Raw genomic sequence first — 18,368 nt, 5'->3', positions numbered from 1 at the left:
TGGAAAATATATTTCACCAATCAGGTTTTTATATTTCCATGACGGCATTTGGAGGTGTATGAACCGCATGCCAAAATTGTGATGGCATGTCTTCGGATCATCCTCCGGGATGTTTCCCAGACCGTCGCCAATAGCCCATTGTTCAGCTCTAGTGCGACGTAAATTAACAGCAACGACAATTTTAAATATTCGTTTCTGGTGTGAAAGCTTATATTAGATATTATTTTGCACAGAAATAGGTAGCTGGAAGCCTGTAAAGCGTTATTTGGTTTTTTGTTTATTTTTGCCGGCGGAGAAGGGAGAAAGCTCCAGAAAAGTGATTAAAAATAGAGGAAAACCATCCTTTTTTATACAGTGCCGTATTTTCCTTACTTTGTGTAACACTAGAATTAAGAGATGGGAGAGGAAGTAAAAATTCGGTTAAGTATCTCTTTATAATATCTAGAGTTGTTTTATATAATATTTCTCTTTGTTTCTAAATAGAACACTTTAGTTCTATTTGAATTGTTTCGTTTAAATTAGCAGTGTTAAACTTTTTTTCTTCTTTTCTTTTAGTTCTCAAAATTCATAAACTTATAAAAATTGTGTTTTTTTTAGAAGTGCAATTACATTTTTTTTTAATTTCGCATTAAAATTCAGAGATGTTTATGACTTTTTGAGGTTATATTTTTTTAATGTACTGTGCTAAAAAGTTTTTGAAAAGCCATGTTTTAAATTAAACAATCGCTTAAATTCGCTTATCTGTTCATTCGTATCGTTCCTCCTTCGTATGTATCTTTCATCATAGGAAATATTTGAATCATTAATGTTTTCCGTGTAGATCTGCATTAAAAGTGACAAAAAAAAAGAAGAAAAAAAAAAGTAGGCCTAATCGTATTATGCTATTTTCCGCAATATAGTGTGCTAACAATATCTCAATAAGAAATAAACCTGTTCAGAAAATTTTTTGTTTGAGTATTATTTTATTACAACAGTCTTTATTAGTGTAAAATAATTTGGCTTTACTGCAATAGTGCATTAATATTAAAATGTTACTATATATTTATTTGTTTGTTTTAACGTTAGTATAATAATTATTTTTCTGATAAATTTCATTGTTTGTAAACTAGGGTCAGGTGGGGTAAGTATAAAATCAAGCTTTTTTTTAAAGAAGGCTCTGAAACCAAACCATTAAATTTATTCTGAATATTTTGATGTATTTTAAATACATTGGATTTATATAGATTAAATCTGAAGCATAATTTACCTATTTTGTTTGATTGATTTCTTACAGTAATGCATTCAAAAGAGCATGTTTTGATGTACCCACTTTTTCCCAGTGTGGGGTATACTGTGTATAGTTCTAAAATTAGTATATATTTCATGAAAAAATACATATTAATATTGTTTCAGAAATAAAAATTCTCTTAAATAAATGCATCACGATCATATTTAAAAACAAAAAATGAAGATTAGAAAGTATTATTTTTCCTTCTTATTAAATTGAAGAGTTAATGTTCATGGCTATAAAAAATTAGGCTTTTCCTAATGTATCAAACTGGCCTAATAAAATTAGACCATTTTGAATCTCTTAAACACCATTCTTACTCTTCTTCATTTTTACTGCTGATGTCTTCACTTGCTATTTTATTTTTGGATTTTGCGCAACTATTCCACCCAACCAATTTTGTTCAGTTTTGATGAATTACGGTTGTGACTACAATCCCAAAGTTTGACTGCTGGAATATAAAGCTTTGTTAGAAAACAAAAATTTATCTCTATCAAATTCTATTATTTCTCAATAAAGAATTAAAAACAAGAGCTTCTGTTAAACTTACATACAACAGTTGCTAATTGTTTTGAGTCAATAGTTTTACTCATAGTTTGTAACAATATAATTTTTGAAGTGTCCACTTATGATTTTCTGATACACTCTTGGTGTATCAAAAAAGTCAAAAGTGCACACTCGGCCTTATTGTAATAGAAAAGGTGCGCAGATAATAAAAAATTCACAAATTTTAAGAACTTTAATTTTTTCCTTATAGTTTTGTTCAACAAAAACAAATAGTATGTTTGCATTTCATTTGAGACCTAGCAAATTTAGATTTAAATTATTTGAATATTTTGTAATATTTTATTCTTTTTTTTTCAATCTTGCAGTTCACCACCTGTGCAATGGGCAGAAAGGAAAAATCTTGTTTATGTCTTCTTTCATGTCACAGATACAAAGAAGCCTAAAATCAAATTGGATACAGATAAACTGTATTTCAGGTATACTTATAATTAAAATAACTTTGACAAAAATGATCCGTTTAAATAGTTATAATTATGATGAATACTAGTTTAGAAAAGCATAGTTTACATAATCTGTTTATGTGTAGTTAAATTATAATTATATTATTAAATAGAAAAGCAAAAAAAATAAATTTGCGATGTTTATGCTGAAATCTTTTTGAATTTTGTCTAAGAAGTGTTTTTTTTTTTTTTAGTTTGCATTAAATAATTGTTATAAAATTATTGTATGATAATGACCATGTCACTTTTATTGATGTTTGCCCTTGACTCTTTATTGCATTAGAAGACTCATATTAGTGAGTGGAATAACAGAGTACTCCCTAAGAATAAAAAAAAAGGCAGGGTGCTCCCTAACAAAAAAGAGCAATTTTGAAAGGGCACTCACTTAACACCATAAAAAATTATCAAAATGTGTAATATTATGTAATAACTGAATTTGACCCTCAGCAATATTTGAATTAATCTCTGACACTATTTCATGTGTGTATCTCAAAAAGTAATTTTCACTCATTATTAAAATAAGGGAAAAAAATGTAGTTTATAAAAATATTTAAATGCACGCTAAAAGATGATCACTGTGCAAAATTTTTTTTTTCAAGAAAAGTAAACTAAAAAGAAATGATTATTGATAAAAAATAAACTTGAAAACTTTTTCTGTAATTTAAACTGAAAATTATGAGCAAATGAACATTTAAAGATGGCTTTGTTTTAAGTATTTAAAAAAATAATTTTGAAATTTAAAATCACTTAAAAAAATTCATTAATATACCTTCCGAAAAAGGAGAAACTTATGAAAATTTAACAAGTTGAGAATAATCCTGCCAAAATAAATATTTATATTGGTAATCAGAATTAAATCTTTAAACACAGATAATTTTACCAATGTGTATTTGTTATTTGAACAATGAATTAATTTTTTTTAAGGGAAAATAATAAAAAGGCAGTGTTTATAAAGGATGGTGGCTTATTTTTACAAAAAGAGTAAGGAGGGCAAGCAAAGTAGGCCTACTTTCTAAAAAGGCTTAGGGAGGACACTGTAATAGTTAAATAGATTGAATCTTTTCATGTATTTAGTAAATGATAAGAAGTAAAAAAAAATTTAGTTAAGTAATTATTGCAATAATTTTTTGGTATCGTTTAAGTGTTAATAACTAAAGTATGAAAAATATTTTAACTTTTGAATGAAATTTCTTGTGTAGAAAAAAAAAAGCTTCCTAAAAAGCAAACTTTTTGTTTGATCCATACAATGTTTTTGTATTTGATTAATGTACTTTAAAACTATAAACAGTTCAAAAAATGTAAAGAAAAAAAATGGTTATTAAAATCATAATAACAAAAATAGCTTTTTTAACAGTTTTAATATTTTTTTTAGCACTTTTAATTTAAACTACTTACTCCTGTCAGCGAAAGAATGAACCTAATATGGTTGCAGGCTCATGATTAAGTTAGCATCTAGTTTCTTACTATTTTCTAACTAAACAAATACACAAAATGTTCTTTGGTTCAGTTATCAAATAAAAAAATATATATATATATTAAACCATAAATCAGTCATATTAATTATAATTCATTTAGCCTCTAAAAGTAATACTGAGAACAAATCTAATTACTCGTCCTGTTTATGATGACATTTAAGTAAAAAAATCCTTAGTTTTTTTCTTTTAATTATTGAAGTAAACTTAAGTATAATTTTGAAGCTACTGTAAAAAAATAACAAAATGAAAAATACTTGACTTACCTTGAAGCTTAGTGTATTCTTCCATTAAGTTTTGTCTTCCATTTTTCAAAATATTTTTAGGGCTAGAAATGGTGAAGGACAAGAGTTTGAAACAACACTACATTTTTTCAAGGATGTAAATGTGGAAGTAAGTTTTTTAAATGTATATTTTAACCCTTTATTTTTTTATCTGTATTTTAACGTTTGACGGTTGTGCTTTTTCTAGAATTATAAATGGCTAGTCTTTGTTACACTCAACTTTAAATATACTCTGTATTTTCCCTTATTCTTAATGTGACTCATTCCTTTTTAACTTTATTTATTTTATCAATTTTTTTTTAATGATATTATTTTCTTGATTCTCATCTTAGAGTAAAAGTTAGATTGTTTCTTATTTTTAAAGAAATCAAATTGATTTATTTTAATCTTTAATTATTGTTTTGAAATATGACCCGTTTAACTGTAAGATAAATTGAATTGAAAGTTTATTTTGATGTAATGTGTATACATAAGGTAAAAGATTCCAAATAACATGTATATATTTTAAATAATGGTAATGACAATTGTTAAATAAAATTATCTTGTGCTTTTAGTTAATTCATAGCATTTTTCTGATATATTGCTGGATTTTTTTAAATTCAAATAGACTAAAAATAACAATGAAAAACAATCTAAACGGTATTAAAGATTCTATTTTTTGTATTTTATTAAAATGCTGAAATTACTTGTCCCGTTTTTAACTGTCCCATTTTAATCGTTGTTTATGATGAAACTTTCCAATAATATTGATAACCATTTTAATGTAATGAAGCTGATACACTGTGCTATACGTTTTTAATGCTTTCAATCATATTTTAGTGTATGTTTGTATAGTATATTTGAGTTTATTCTATTTATACATTTAATATATTTATCAGTTTAGTCTTAAAAATACAGAGAATTATAAATTTTCAATTGATACTGTACTTTTAATATAATTTTTTTTCCAGAAATCTATTAAATATTAATAAATGTAGTAATTTTTATTATTTTTTTTTTATGTTCAATAAGTTTATTTTGATAGTTAGGTGTTTAAACTCTTTTCAGAAGTTCAGGTTTTAGACACCTTGATACAGTTTCCTATAATTAGTAGTAATTTTAAGTATAATGTGTCTTACAAGTTAAAAAAACTAATTTGTAAATGTCAGAAATGCATTTTGAATTAATTCAGAATATTTACATAAGGGAAATAATTATTTTGCTGGAAAACTTGATTGGATTTGACGTATAAAGATAGATCATAAAGTTATAATCATCAACTGGTCAGTATGTTGAGAGAATAGCTCATAAATAGTTTTTATAGAGGAATAAAAATATGCCACTGTAAGACTTTTAATGAAATTAATTTTTGTATATTTCAAATTTTAAAATTTTGATTTTATCTTATTTAAAAACAGTTATAAAAAAGCACCTAGTAACTAAAAAGCTAAGTATGAAAAGAAAAAATTAAAAAGAGCTCAGAATGTATAATTAGTTTGCAGGCTTTTTAATATCCAGATCTCCAAGAGGGTTCAAAGAACATTCTCTTAATCTCCTTGCAGATTTCCCCATTTGAAAAACTAAGTTTTTTGAGGAGTTCGAAAAACATAAGATATTTTTAAGAGCACATGTTACGCATTAACGTTAATACTAATTTTATTTTCAACCCCTCAGTGATGCTGCAATTTGTTCGATGAATCTCAAATAGCATTAATGGCAATCCTATTACATTGCACAAATTCTCTCTATTTATGAGCTATATCATTTGATAACTTTTCTCTATCTGGAGTAAGTTTCTTTTTTCTAAACTGCTAGAAGTCTGTATTTATTACAAACATGTCTGTTTCTCTTTTCCTTAGTTTACATTGTCACATTGCTTTTTTACATTGTTAGATTTTTTGTTTGTAAATCTTGTATTATTTTATATTTACGCTATTGACCACATGCATATAAATAAACTTCGTCTTAATTTTCTTCTAACAGTTTGTTTAATATTAAGAATAGAATTGATTTATCAACATATAATTTAATAAATTGTATTCTAGACTTCAAAATATTCAGTGACTGACAGAGGCATTGACTTTATTCTTAAGAAAGTAGAAGCTGGCCCTTACTGGAACAAGCTTTTGAAAGACAACAAAAAAGTAACTATGCCAGATTATTTTTTTAAAAATCTTTGTTTAGAGTGAATTTTATTGTATTTCTTTGTCGCGTGTTTCAATGCATGCAATAAAAATCACATATTTTTTCTATCTAATGCTGTAATAAGTTATAACAAACACAATGAATTGTATGGTAAATGTCTTAAAAACATTCAGAATTTCAAAAAAAAAAAAAAAAAAAAAAAACTTTTTTTTAAAAACATTAAAATCATTTCAAATTTCATTTTTTAGTCATTATTTATTTATTATTTACTTATTTAAACATTGAAACATTTTAAATACTTTGTGTCTTATAAGATGTATAATGATACTGAGGTTAAAATAATGTAATTTTCTTCTAGAGTACAAGTTCAAATTTTAATTTCTTTTTTTCTTCTATTTTAAGTGATTGTACAGATATGGTATATGTTTTAATGTTTGGGAATAATTATTATAATAAAGTGTTTGAATAAATATCAACTCTAATCTTTTTATAACACACACCAAAAAAAAATAATAATAATATTTTATGTGCATATTTCCTTCAAATTAATGATTCAGATATTGCACAGAATTTCATGTTGTTAATTATAAAGATAGTGTTAGTGTCTGAAATCAATTTTAATTTTTAAAATTGTTTTTTTTTTTTTTAACTTTTTGTATGGCCATATCTTTCTTGTAATGTTAAATGTTTTTTTTTGCATTTGAGTTAGATTTATACAAATAAATTTATTTTGCTTATTACATAAAGTTAATTTGATTTTAATAACCTTTTTCTTTCTTTTGTGGCAAGTGGGTGAGATTTAAAAAGAAAAAAATATCATCAAGAACTTGCCTCTTACATGAACATTTGTGCTTATAAATGTCCAAATTTATTAATTTTGTGTTTCTAACTAAAAGAAAATCTGATCAAATGAGCTATTAAGACAAATTTATGTTGAGGGAAATAAATTGTCCTGCTGTTTAAATGAGCAATATCATACATAAATGGGAAAAATCGAGATAATTATTTTATTTCTTGTACAACATCATTTCAACTTAATTTTTTTCTTACAATCTTAATTCTTTATACGTGGAAGACCACTGGCCGAGTTATTTTCTTCTTAAGTAAAGAAACACTTTGCTATTTTTAGGAATTCTCTGATACTTTTCGAAAAATACACTTTTTGTTGATCATATATCCTCATTTTTCTTCTTGACAATTTATCATTAAAATCAATGTTCTACTTTACCAACCATGTCAAAAGCATCTTGCAAAAACTTGTGAAAATTCAAGACATTTTTGTTTTTAACTTGTTTGAATTTTAATGCAATTGTACTTTAGTTGCATTCTTTTTTATTGCTATTTTAACATTAAATTCTGTGTATTCGTTTATATCATCAAGCTTGCTGTAATAATAATTCCATTTGCTATTGTGAATAGCTGTTGCAACTCACATTTACTGAATATTTCTTTAAGCAATTTAGTTAATTATTTCTTTTGTATTTTCAGTATCCATGGTTAAAAATAGACTTTAATCGCTGGAGAGATGAAGATGATTCAGATATAGATTTAAATGATGAATCAGATTTTGAAGAGGTGGGTTTAGTTTTTTTGTACACATATGTTTAACATTGAGATTATTATGAATTACTCAAGTACTAAATGAATTTTATTTTATTTTGTGAATTAAAATCATAAAGTTTTTTTTTTATTCATTTAAAAAAATTAAAATTCTTTTTTATGTACAATATTTTAAAAAATATAATTTTATGACAGCATTTCTAATTTGTATGTTCAATTACATTCAATAGTTTTTTCAAATAAGTTTTCCTATTAGGCAATTGAATGAATAAATTATTACTTTTAATATTATCTTATAGAATAAGAAAAAAATTGACATGCAATATTAACAGCATATTATTACTCCAGAAAAGTAAATCATAAGTTTTTTTTTTAATAATAAATTGTTAATGTTAATAAAATAAAAACTTCTAGAGCTATTTCCAAGTGTAAATTAGCCAAAATCATGAGATTGGGTCATATACAAGTAAAGGATAACATATTTTTGTTTTAGATGATGAAAAGAATGAGTGGTTTACAATCAACAAGTAATGATTTAAATGATTTGGTGAGTGGTTAGAGTTGTTTAACTAACCGCTGCTTGTTTCTAACATTTCTTTTTAATTTAGGATGCTTTTTTTTATGATTGCATATCAACTAATCTGACTAACATAATAACACTGACTTAAATCTGCATCTAAAACTGTTAATATCAACTGAAACATTATTTATTTTTTAATATCCGTTTTGGAATATAAAATTAAATATTCCAATCTATTGTTAACTATCTCCATTATCTGTTAGTTAAAATGTTCTTTGTAATTAATTTTAAACTAATTTTTTAATTCAAGTTATTAGTTTTATTATTTATTTATGATGATTTTTTATTAGATTTTTTATAATGCATCCAGGTTACAAAAGTAACCATAGAAAAGGAGAACATGTAAAAGTCAATTTTATCATCATAGAAAATGTCAATTTTTTAATTGAAATACCCGAAATTTAAAAAAAAAAAAATCCATTTGAGGTGCATTAAAATTCAATATTTTTTTACAAATTCTAAAAGATATTTTCTGATGCTCAATTTTTAATCAATTAATATAAATAGATAAAAATTTATTAAAAGTTTTTTTTGTTGCCTTTTTAATGTGTTTATGTTTATTATGTTTATAAAATTATATAAAAACTTCAAGGAAATATTTTTTATTAAGGGAACTATTGCTTTTCTTTTCAGATTTAAAAATTAAGTTCAAAATATTTCTGAGAGGAAAAACTGCAAATTTATTTTTAGCTCCTAAACTTGCATAATTACTACTTATTTCAGGCTCCTAAAACTTTTTTTGCCAATTTTCAGATACATAAGCAAAAGAAAATTGATGACTTTCTTTCAAAATTTCCAAATAATATTCTTTAATTAACTAGAATTTTTTTAAAATAAAGAGTTTATAAGACAAAAAAATTTAAGAAATAAGTTCTAAAATCTATAGACTTTTTTATATAGACTATCAATTATTCCTTTATTAAATACATTTAAAGGTGTATAAGAGCTTTAATTCAAATAATAAGTCTTTAACAATATTTATTTTGTGTATAATTTTTATCTACCTTATATTTGCTAATTTTATTGTATGTTACATTAAGTCTATTTTTTACTATAATAAGTCTGTCTGACTGTGTTAGGAACACTGACAAATTTAAATTCATGAAGATGATTTTTATATTTGCATTTTAAATTATGCTGCCGAGGTTATATCCTTCCCATTTATATTGGAGGCTACTAAAGTCATTTGTTGTTAGTATTTCCATTTACTTTCATGAATACTGAAGTCATTTTTTGTTAGTTGTAGTATTCCCATTTGCATTGGTGATTACTAAATTCAGTTGTTGTTAGTAACCCCACTACATTGAAAATTTGGTGTTAAGTCATGTGCTGTTAGTGTAAGTTTCTCACTTACATTGAGGGTTACTGAAGTAATTTACAGTTTTTTATTTACAATGCTGAAGTCATGTGGTATTATTTACATTTTTTTTTCATTTAACTCTTTAAAGACCAAGTGGCCTGAAGAAGTCCGGACTACTTAACGACCGTCTGGGGTCAGTGGGGAACTCTGAAGGGTGAATGGGTAGTAGTGATTGGGAGGAGGTGAGCTGCTTGACAGTGATGCATAGGAACTCATTGACAGTCAAAAGGAAAGAGGTGTGCGAACTTCACGCTTTATTTAGAAACATTTCCCCCTGTGGTTTTAGAGAAACACAAAATCCTCTTAATTTGTAACAGATTTGTTGAGATGGACCTTTTCATTTATTTATTAAAAATTCGGGAATGGCGGGCTTTTGGGAATTTATTTTTGAAATCCCCGCGTCCACTAAAACAAATATCTTTTTAATAAAATTGCAATGTGTTAACTGTTGACTACCAAACGCAAATTTGTTATATAATTAAAAGTGCACCATCATAAATACCGAAATTACTGAAAAAAATTTGGATAAAGCCAACGTTGTATAATGCTTTCTGTTAATCACTGATATTNAAAAAAAAAAAAGCGTGAATTTAGTTAATATTAACTGAAACAAAAAATAACTAAAAAAATTGTTCTTGTTACTGAATTTTCGACACATTTTCAAGAGGATTTTTTTCTTCTATTTTTGCATGATATAGGCATTTGAAGATAATCTGTTTTAAGAAAAAATAACCCCAAATTTAAAAAATAAATAAAATAACAAAAAATTTATGTATAAATAAAAGGAAGATATGGAAAAAAAAATCTCATTATTTACTTAATTCCTGCTTTTGAATATTTAACCAGAAAAACGTTCCAAGGGGAAAAAATAAGCAAGCCGATTGTCAGTTTGAATGCCATGAAGTTTCACTGACAAGTAGAGCACGCCTTTGATTTATTAGTGACGTGGGGGAGCAAATGACCTGCTGAGAAGCAAATGACTAAAGAGAACCCCCAACAAAGTGGGTGAGTTCATTTGTGAATTTTCTCTTCTGAAAAGCTGAGGATGTTAACGGTAGTAAAATTTCCACTGCTTGGGTCTTTAAAGAGTTAAAATGTGAGTGACTAAAGTCATTTCATGATAATGATTTTTTTCATTGTAGTTTTGCACTTAAATGGTCAATTGAATAACATCAATTTAGTATTTTGTTTCACAAGTTATTAAACTTAACTTCATAAGAAGAGATCTATTAATTTTTCATAAGAAAAAGGTTTCTTATTATTTGTGCAAGTTGAAAAATAAACACTTTTTATTTTCTTGAAAATTGTGTCTTATCTTACAAATTTTTTTTTTTCTAATTGTGTAAACTAAGCTTTTATTTCTAACAATAACAACATACTAAGCAAGCTTTATGTTAATAATTGTGACTGATCCTACTTAAAATCTAATGCATGGTATTTAAAACTTTGTATTTATTATTATTATTATTATTTTTTTTTTTGTAGGGTTCTGAGTCTGATGATGAAGAAGAAAAAGTTTAATATGTGATTTCCAATACCCCATTTGTACTATATTTTCGCCTTACAAATATTATATTCCTTTATCGCAAAATATATTGAAAAATAAAAAAAAAATTCATTTAAACGTGCTTCATTTTTTGAAAAATCTCAGCGTAATATAAAAGAATGGGAGGGGGGTACTAGAAATATCTGAACTATATAATTAGCATATTTAATGGGATGGATAAAAAAAATGGAAGCGTTTGAAATCTCTTTATCGTAATATGGAAGAATGGCCAACAATCATCATGCAGAAATATTTAAAATTTTATAATTATGAATTGATATTCTTAATGAGTCAAAAGGTGTGAAAATTTCTTTAAAAAGGCTTAAAATTCAAAAAGTTTAAAATTTTGTTGATCGCCTTGCAATGACACTAAAAAGTACTGTTTCTTAACCCTGAGTTTGCAAACATTCGTCTCACAGATATGCTTATGAATTGGACAGTTTAAATTAAAAATCTGTTTATGTTTATAAGCATGAATGGAAAATGTTTTATTCGTCTGAGGGACAACCTACTCATATCGAGCAAAATGAGCTGCTGCTACCAGCCACAAAGTAACTAAATATAGTGAGTGGCGGTTAAAAAATTGTCTGCCAGTTGCCACCCAATTGCCATTTTTTAGTCAAAAATGCACCCCAAATGAATTTTTAAATTTTTTAACAAATGTGAAATTACTATGAATATTTTATAATCAGAATATTCCTTTATTTCAAGTTTGTTTTTTCAATATTGAGCCTTATAATGTTTACCACATTTTTAGAATGCTTCAAAAGTCATGACTTAATCTAGAAGTGTAAAGAATTTTTTATTAAGGGGCTATATGTTTTAAAAAATGGCCACTGAACACTAGCAAAATGCGACAAGCGCAATACTAATTATTTAACAATCTAAAAAGTTTCTTAGAAGTTCATCTTAGTTTCACTTTTAAACTTACAAGTCTTTACATACTTGGCGCCGTCTGTGAAACAAATGTTTATTAATCTAGCTTTAATAAATACATCTGTGTAGAACTTTGGAGACCAAGCTTATTTTCTTCTGTTGTTTCAACAAGTGTGGATTGATCCATCGAGGTGACTGAAAATACCAATACAGAAAATACAATTCTCTATTTACAATGAATCAATCCAAACTTTTGTTGCTGTTGCTGTGGCACAAAATATTAAGTTATAATTGGATTCTTGCGAGCAATGTCACACGGGGGTCAGCCAATCAAGTTTGACACACACGCACGACAGCACTTGCAGATATTCAACCGAATCTAATCTGAAAATTAATTCATTGTGATAATAAGCCAAAGCTTTAAAGTTGTTATGTTAACAGACCAGCAAAATCACGTACTTAGACACAACTATTTGATTAGTTACAAGTAACTAATTCTGTGTCTCTGGGCATATAGTGTGCACCTCCCAATGAGGTGACGCCGTTTCAAATCCTGAGAGCGGTTGGGTCTGCTTCTGGCTAACACCGAACCACAGTGCTGACTTAAAATATCCTCAGTGGTAGATGGGTTATGGGTAAGAATCTCCTTGTCGTCAGGTTAACCGTGGGCTGTTTAATTTTTTTCTCCCCTGTTATACAAATTCGAGTTACTACCGTCAAAATGTCCGCAAAGGCTAGTTTGATCCAAGAGTTCTCTTTTCTTCTGGATCAGGCTTAAAATTACATGGCTTCAGAATTGAACACTGATGGTCATGAACTCAGAATTGGGTGCTGGTTATAAAATTAAAAAAAGTACTCAATTCTAAAGTTGTGTATAACTGTTCTTATTATGAAATGGTAATTTTTAAGCATATTGTAACGAAATCTATATCTTATGAATTTGATGTCAAATTTTAACTTTTGACTTATTGAGACAGCAGAAGATATCAATTTAGAGTTATAAGATTTTGCAGACTACTTAATCATTATAGTTAACAACTTTTTCTTGCTTTCACTAGTGTATTTAATGTACTTCAACTTTTTCAACATATTCTAATATTTAGTGAGTCAAAAGTATCCGGTCACCCAGTTGTTACGGTGGTGGAACCATAATGGTGTGGGGGTGTTTCTCATTGGATGGACTGGATCCGTTCATTCCTGTGGTTGGAAACATGAACTCTGAGATGTGTGTGGGCATTCTGTACAATGCTGCACTCCCAACTCTATGGCAATATTTCGGGGATGGCCCATTTCTCTTCCATCGGGATAACTGCTCCATTTACACACCGAGGCTTGCACAGACATGGTTTGACGATATGGGTATTCCAAAACGGAACTGACCATCTCAGAGCCCCAATCTAAATCCTATAGAACACCTTTGGGACGAATTAAAGTCTCAGATTACGTAGCCAGCCAAATCAACCATCCTCACCACAAGCACTCACTTAAGCTGTGATGGAATACTGGAAGTCAATTCCTATGGCCACTTATCACAAACTGGTGGAAAATCAGGTGCATATGTGTCCAGGCTGTCGTCGATGCAAAAAGGGCGCCAACATCATATTAATATGTACTTCAGGACGTTCTAAGTCCATATTACTGGGTGTCCGGACACTTTTGGCCCGGAAGTTTATATTTTAAATGTAACTTAACACGTCTATTTAACATAGTTCACATTTTTCAAATAATATCACGGCTTATTCATGTAAAATATAAATAAATTAAGTTCAACATGTTTATGAACTGCTTATCTCGCATTGCAAATTAGCAAGAGCTGAAGAATAACTGGGAGGGCTTTCTTCTGAATGAGTATCTTCTTTAACTGTCTCCTTCTTTGGCACTAATTGACGCAAGAAGTCCACGAAACGCTGATTTCGAGTGACTTCATTAGCACTAGCTGCGGACATTACGGAGTCGTAATCAGGAGGATGGTCATTCTCCGGAGGTCGTGATTCGTCATCAACGTAAGCAGGGTTGAAATGCCCATCTGTGCTGTCCCAGTCATTGTCATCTAGAAAGACTCGCCTGATGACGAACGCGTAAAAAATATGGATAAAGAATCCAGTCATAAATGCTCCGAAAAACACCCAACCAAGAAGAAAGAAAGGGTATTTCTGTTGTACAAGCTCATCTTTAAAGATGTGTTTGGTTTCATTGTCCCAAATCAGTTTTGAGTAGTTGGTAGGGTTGTAAAACGATGAGAAAAGTACTGCTGTTTCAGACAGTATATCTGTGTGAAAAGAAAAAGAAATTAGTATAGGAATCAAACAAGAATGGATATGGGTTTCATAAAAAGAAGTTTTACCAATCATAACTTTTGACTTAATAATCAGATTCATTCTAAAATTCAATCCTTATTGCTCAAGAGTTAGTTTTACTCACAGTGGTCGGAAGTAGCTCATTACAAGTAATGAAACTACTGTAGTCGTTACTTTTCTTGTAGTGTAGTGAGTAGTGCAACCCAAAAAAAACAGTAGTTTGTAGCTATCCTGGTAACTACTTTTAACTTTAGTTAGGAATAGTAAGACAGCCCTAACGCAATTAATTTTTCGAATTTGATGGGTACAAATCTTTGCCAGATCCGTCAATGGATGTAATAAAAATGACCCTATGGCTGCAGCTGAGCGTTAGTAGAAATTACGTATTTAAAATCAGGTGTAACTTATATACAAACTAGCCATTACGAAAAATTAATAATTAATCACTTCGGCCACACTTTCATTCGAATGCACACTCATGAAACATGGATGTTATTTCAAAGGAAGGGAAAGTATTTTTGACAGGGTTGGGGTTTTGGACGTCCTAAACTGGTTTTGGACAGGACACATGGGTTTTACTGTCTTAAACTGGGTAAAACTGTCCTTAACTGTTTAAAACTGTCCTAAACTGGGTTAAACTGTCTTAAAGTGTCCAATACCTTGAACTTTNAATCATAACTTTTGACTTGATAATCAGATTCATTCTAAAATTCTGAAATTCAATCCTTATTGCTCAAGAGTTAGTTTTACTCGCAGTGGTCGGACTTTCATTCGAATGCACACTCATGAAACATGAATGTTATTTCAAAGGAAGGGAAAGTATTTTTGATGTACTTAATTTCTTAGAGGAAATATAAGAGCATTAAACAATTGAAAAATTGCTAGTATTTGATAGTTTCGCCTTTAAATATTGACTGTCGGAAAAAGGCATAAAAAGTTAAAGGTCAAATGAACGAATTCGAAAAAAGAATTTTTTTTTTTTTTGAATGACAAACTGGCTTATGTAAACATGAATAAATAATTCGTAATTATTCCCTTATATTTAATGTAAACCAATTTCTTATTCGAAAACATTTTGAACAGAGATGTAAATCAAGTTCTCCAGCAAAGTTCGTCTTCTTAAAGTAAGTTAAGTAGTTACTACAATTCTATAGAAGTTTGTAGTCACTACATTTAAAAAAAAAAAGGTTGTTGTATTTAACTACATTTGTAACAAAGTAGTTGTAGTTAATTACACTTGTAACAAAGTAGTTGTAGTTATAGTAAACTACAAAAATAATGTAGTTTTTTGAACCACTGCTTTCACCCCATTTACACGAGGCCTGTCAGCCGTGTTCTCTTTTTAGAACTTGTCCCTTTTTCAAATTACCTTGGTTACTCAATTATTTAATTGTTAGTAAAACATGCACATGTTTTTCATCTTATTTCAATAATAATAAAAAATCCATATTTTGAAACATTGTTGTGTTTTTAAACCTAATTGGTAGCTTAATGAATGCCCTTATTTTCAAAATTTTCTTAGAAAGCAAACTTAAAAAGTAACAAAACAAATAAAATGTAAAAAAAATTCAAACGTTACATTCAGGGAAAGAAAAAATGTCTTCAAAGGAATTTCAGGGGTCGACAGTTTTGAACAGAAAATTAAAACACTAAAGATTCGTAAAGAATATTCTTCTAAAAATTTTATAAAATTGATCAAAACGTAAACTTTGTTTGATGCAAAGTTAAATTTTTTTCTTATTTCAATTAAATCCCAAACACTTATATTACTGAAATAAATGTCGAAGTTGGCGCAAAAATCAGGGATGGGTGTTGCAACTTTCTTACGCAAGTATGAGGGGCGTGTGACTTGCTTATTTTTGCTGACAGAGGGGGATTTTTTTTTTTACGACCGTCGTTGAACTGCAGACCCAATTTTGGGTTTACGACTACTGATTTTCAACTCCTTATCCTTGTAATTTTGAACCCAATCCGGAGGACAAGAGAACTCCTTGTTTGAGAGAAATTTTGCCTTCATGGAGGACTTTTTGATGGAACTAACCCGCATTTGCGTTGCTTGACGAGGAAAACCTTCCATGGTAAGCCTCACGGCAAGGGGACTCTTACCCGTGATCCGTCTACCTCTGAGGAATTTTTACGTCAGCACTGTGGTCGGTGCAAGCTGGATTCGGAATTCGTATTGACCAGTCATTGCTGGGATTCGAACTCTGTATCACCTGTGCCATCGCGGCTTTTGGGGGCACAAGGGAGATGTCGAGAATATTCTTACAGGATATTTGAACGGTCCTGAAGAGTAGGAGGATCAGAATATTTTTTTTTCTTAATGATATTCTTCTTGCAATTTCGAAGTTAAAAAAAATTTAAATTTAAATTCTTTTATTATGTGAACTTTCTTGCGTTATTAGTTATTTAAAGATCATTTTGTACGTAAACAAGATGCATATTTAATAAAAAGTTGCGTGTTTTGCAGACTTCCTGACAGTTCTGCGCCTAGATGCTCTGAATTTCTAAATTCGTACCTATTTTGCGTAATAAAATTGTTTAGTTGAATTGAGATTGATCAATTTCAACTAATCATTTAGTAGATATTTTCTTTTTGTTTAAATGGCTCCTATATTCTACTCCATCTACGAAAATTCTCTTCTACTCCTACGGAAAAAAAAACATGAGTTTGCCTCCGATCTTGAATCTCCTGTCAATAAATACTTAGCAATCATATTTCCTCGTGCAAAACGAGTTGTTTCTAAAAAATTTTAAAACATTCATTTCGTTAGTGTTAGCGTCACCAATTTCCCTTCGTCAAAATTCTGTTTTGCTGTCACTTTAGCGAGTCCTTACATAGATTAAATCATTGTTACCAGTTTTGTAGAAATATTAAGGATTTTAAGACATTATAAAGAAATTTTATTCATTAATTTTAAATTGCAATTTTGTAACTTTAATCGTAACGCTGAATGTTCCCAAAAGGTGTTTTCCCCCAACCCTAAGATCCCTTATAAGTGTCACATGGGATTCCATGATTAACAATGTCTTTTTAAACGAGTAATGCGTTTTGAAATACCTAATTACATTTATATGCAATCAATAAGTCATTATTAATTTAAAATTATAGTTATTTTTATTATATGAAAGTAAATGAATTAGAACGACTATAATAGGTAGCCAATAATGAATAAAATAGCAAAGATAAAAAGAATTAATGAATTGAATAATTTATGAAAAGGACACGCATTTATATACACGATACTCAAAAAATAGTTATTTCACGATTCATCACGATTTTGCTCAGCTTATTCTCTGCTTGCTTACATCATTTGATATTTCACATGGGCAATTATTTTTATTAGTCTTTTCCACATTGGCACCTTTTTTTAGAAAAAAAAATCTTTCGAAATAACCCTTTGTTTTATAATTGCCTACACGTGCTGATAAAACGAAACTCGATAATGTCAACTTTTAAATATCAATAAAAGATTAACAGTTTACACGCTTATTAAATGGATATATTACTAATTAAAATGAAAACTTACCCATTTTAATACGTATTTTCTTTAAAAATTTAATTATGTAATCAACATATTTAGTATTTTAATTCACAACGCAATGTGGAAAGGCGTCATTGTATACAGGATGAAGAGTTTCAAAAAAATAATAAAAGTAGACAGCAGACCTTATCTCTGTAGCTGGGGTAACGGATAATCTATTTCCAGAGACGTTAAAATAAAAGCATCTTTTTTTTTTATTCCGATAAATCGATACTTTTGTGTATCAAAATTTTGATAAAGTTCAAAATGTTTTAATAATTTGAAGGCAACTTCATAATTTTCTTTTTATCGTGGCTTAAAAAAAAACTGTTGATTTCTTGGTCTAATATCGGGGACCTCCTGTGGTCCAAGCTTTAAGTAACGGCAGAAAATACGATTTTTTTTCTAAGTAGCCAAGAAGAAAGTAAACACATAAATGCAATAAAATATTTTTGAAACTGATTCAAATAA

The 18,368-nt window shown here is 28.4% G+C and overlaps 2 protein-coding genes across 3 annotated transcripts; one reads left to right on the top strand and one right to left on the bottom strand.

The window, feature by feature from the left end:
- The first annotated feature begins 252 nt into the window (after positions 1–252).
- Positions 253–11,278, top strand: LOC107439472 (uncharacterized). 2 transcript variants are annotated; one of them, XM_016052098.3, is made up of 7 exons: positions 253–419; positions 2,140–2,250; positions 4,073–4,139; positions 6,055–6,153; positions 7,643–7,729; positions 8,208–8,261; positions 11,140–11,278. In XM_016052098.3, the coding sequence occupies exons 1-7, from the start codon at positions 397–399 to the stop codon at positions 11,173–11,175; spliced, it is 477 nt and encodes a 158-aa protein (XP_015907584.2). In that variant the 5' UTR covers positions 253–396; the 3' UTR covers positions 11,176–11,278. The 2 variants fall into 2 exon arrangements, with proteins under 2 accessions (XP_015907584.2, XP_015907592.2); XM_016052106.3 differs by lacking the exon at positions 8,208–8,261 and having other exon boundaries at positions 254–419.
- A 705-nt stretch (positions 11,279–11,983) lies between these two features.
- On the bottom strand, positions 11,984–18,069 carry LOC107439486 (uncharacterized). Its single transcript, XM_016052116.4, has 2 exons — positions 17,904–18,069; positions 11,984–14,345 (listed from the first exon to the last, which is right to left on the bottom strand). Exons 1-2 carry the CDS (start codon positions 17,905–17,907, stop codon positions 13,852–13,854), a joined length of 498 nt encoding a protein of 165 aa, XP_015907602.2. The 5' UTR covers positions 17,908–18,069; the 3' UTR covers positions 11,984–13,851.
- Positions 18,070–18,368: the final 299 nt, after the last annotated feature.

The sequence above is a fragment of the Parasteatoda tepidariorum genome, chromosome 8 (genome assembly GCF_043381705.1).
Source record: "Parasteatoda tepidariorum isolate YZ-2023 chromosome 8, CAS_Ptep_4.0, whole genome shotgun sequence".
NCBI lineage: Eukaryota > Metazoa > Arthropoda > Arachnida > Araneae > Theridiidae > Parasteatoda > Parasteatoda tepidariorum.
Note: the sequence above shows the minus strand (reverse complement) of the source record. Positions and strands in the feature narration are given on the sequence as shown.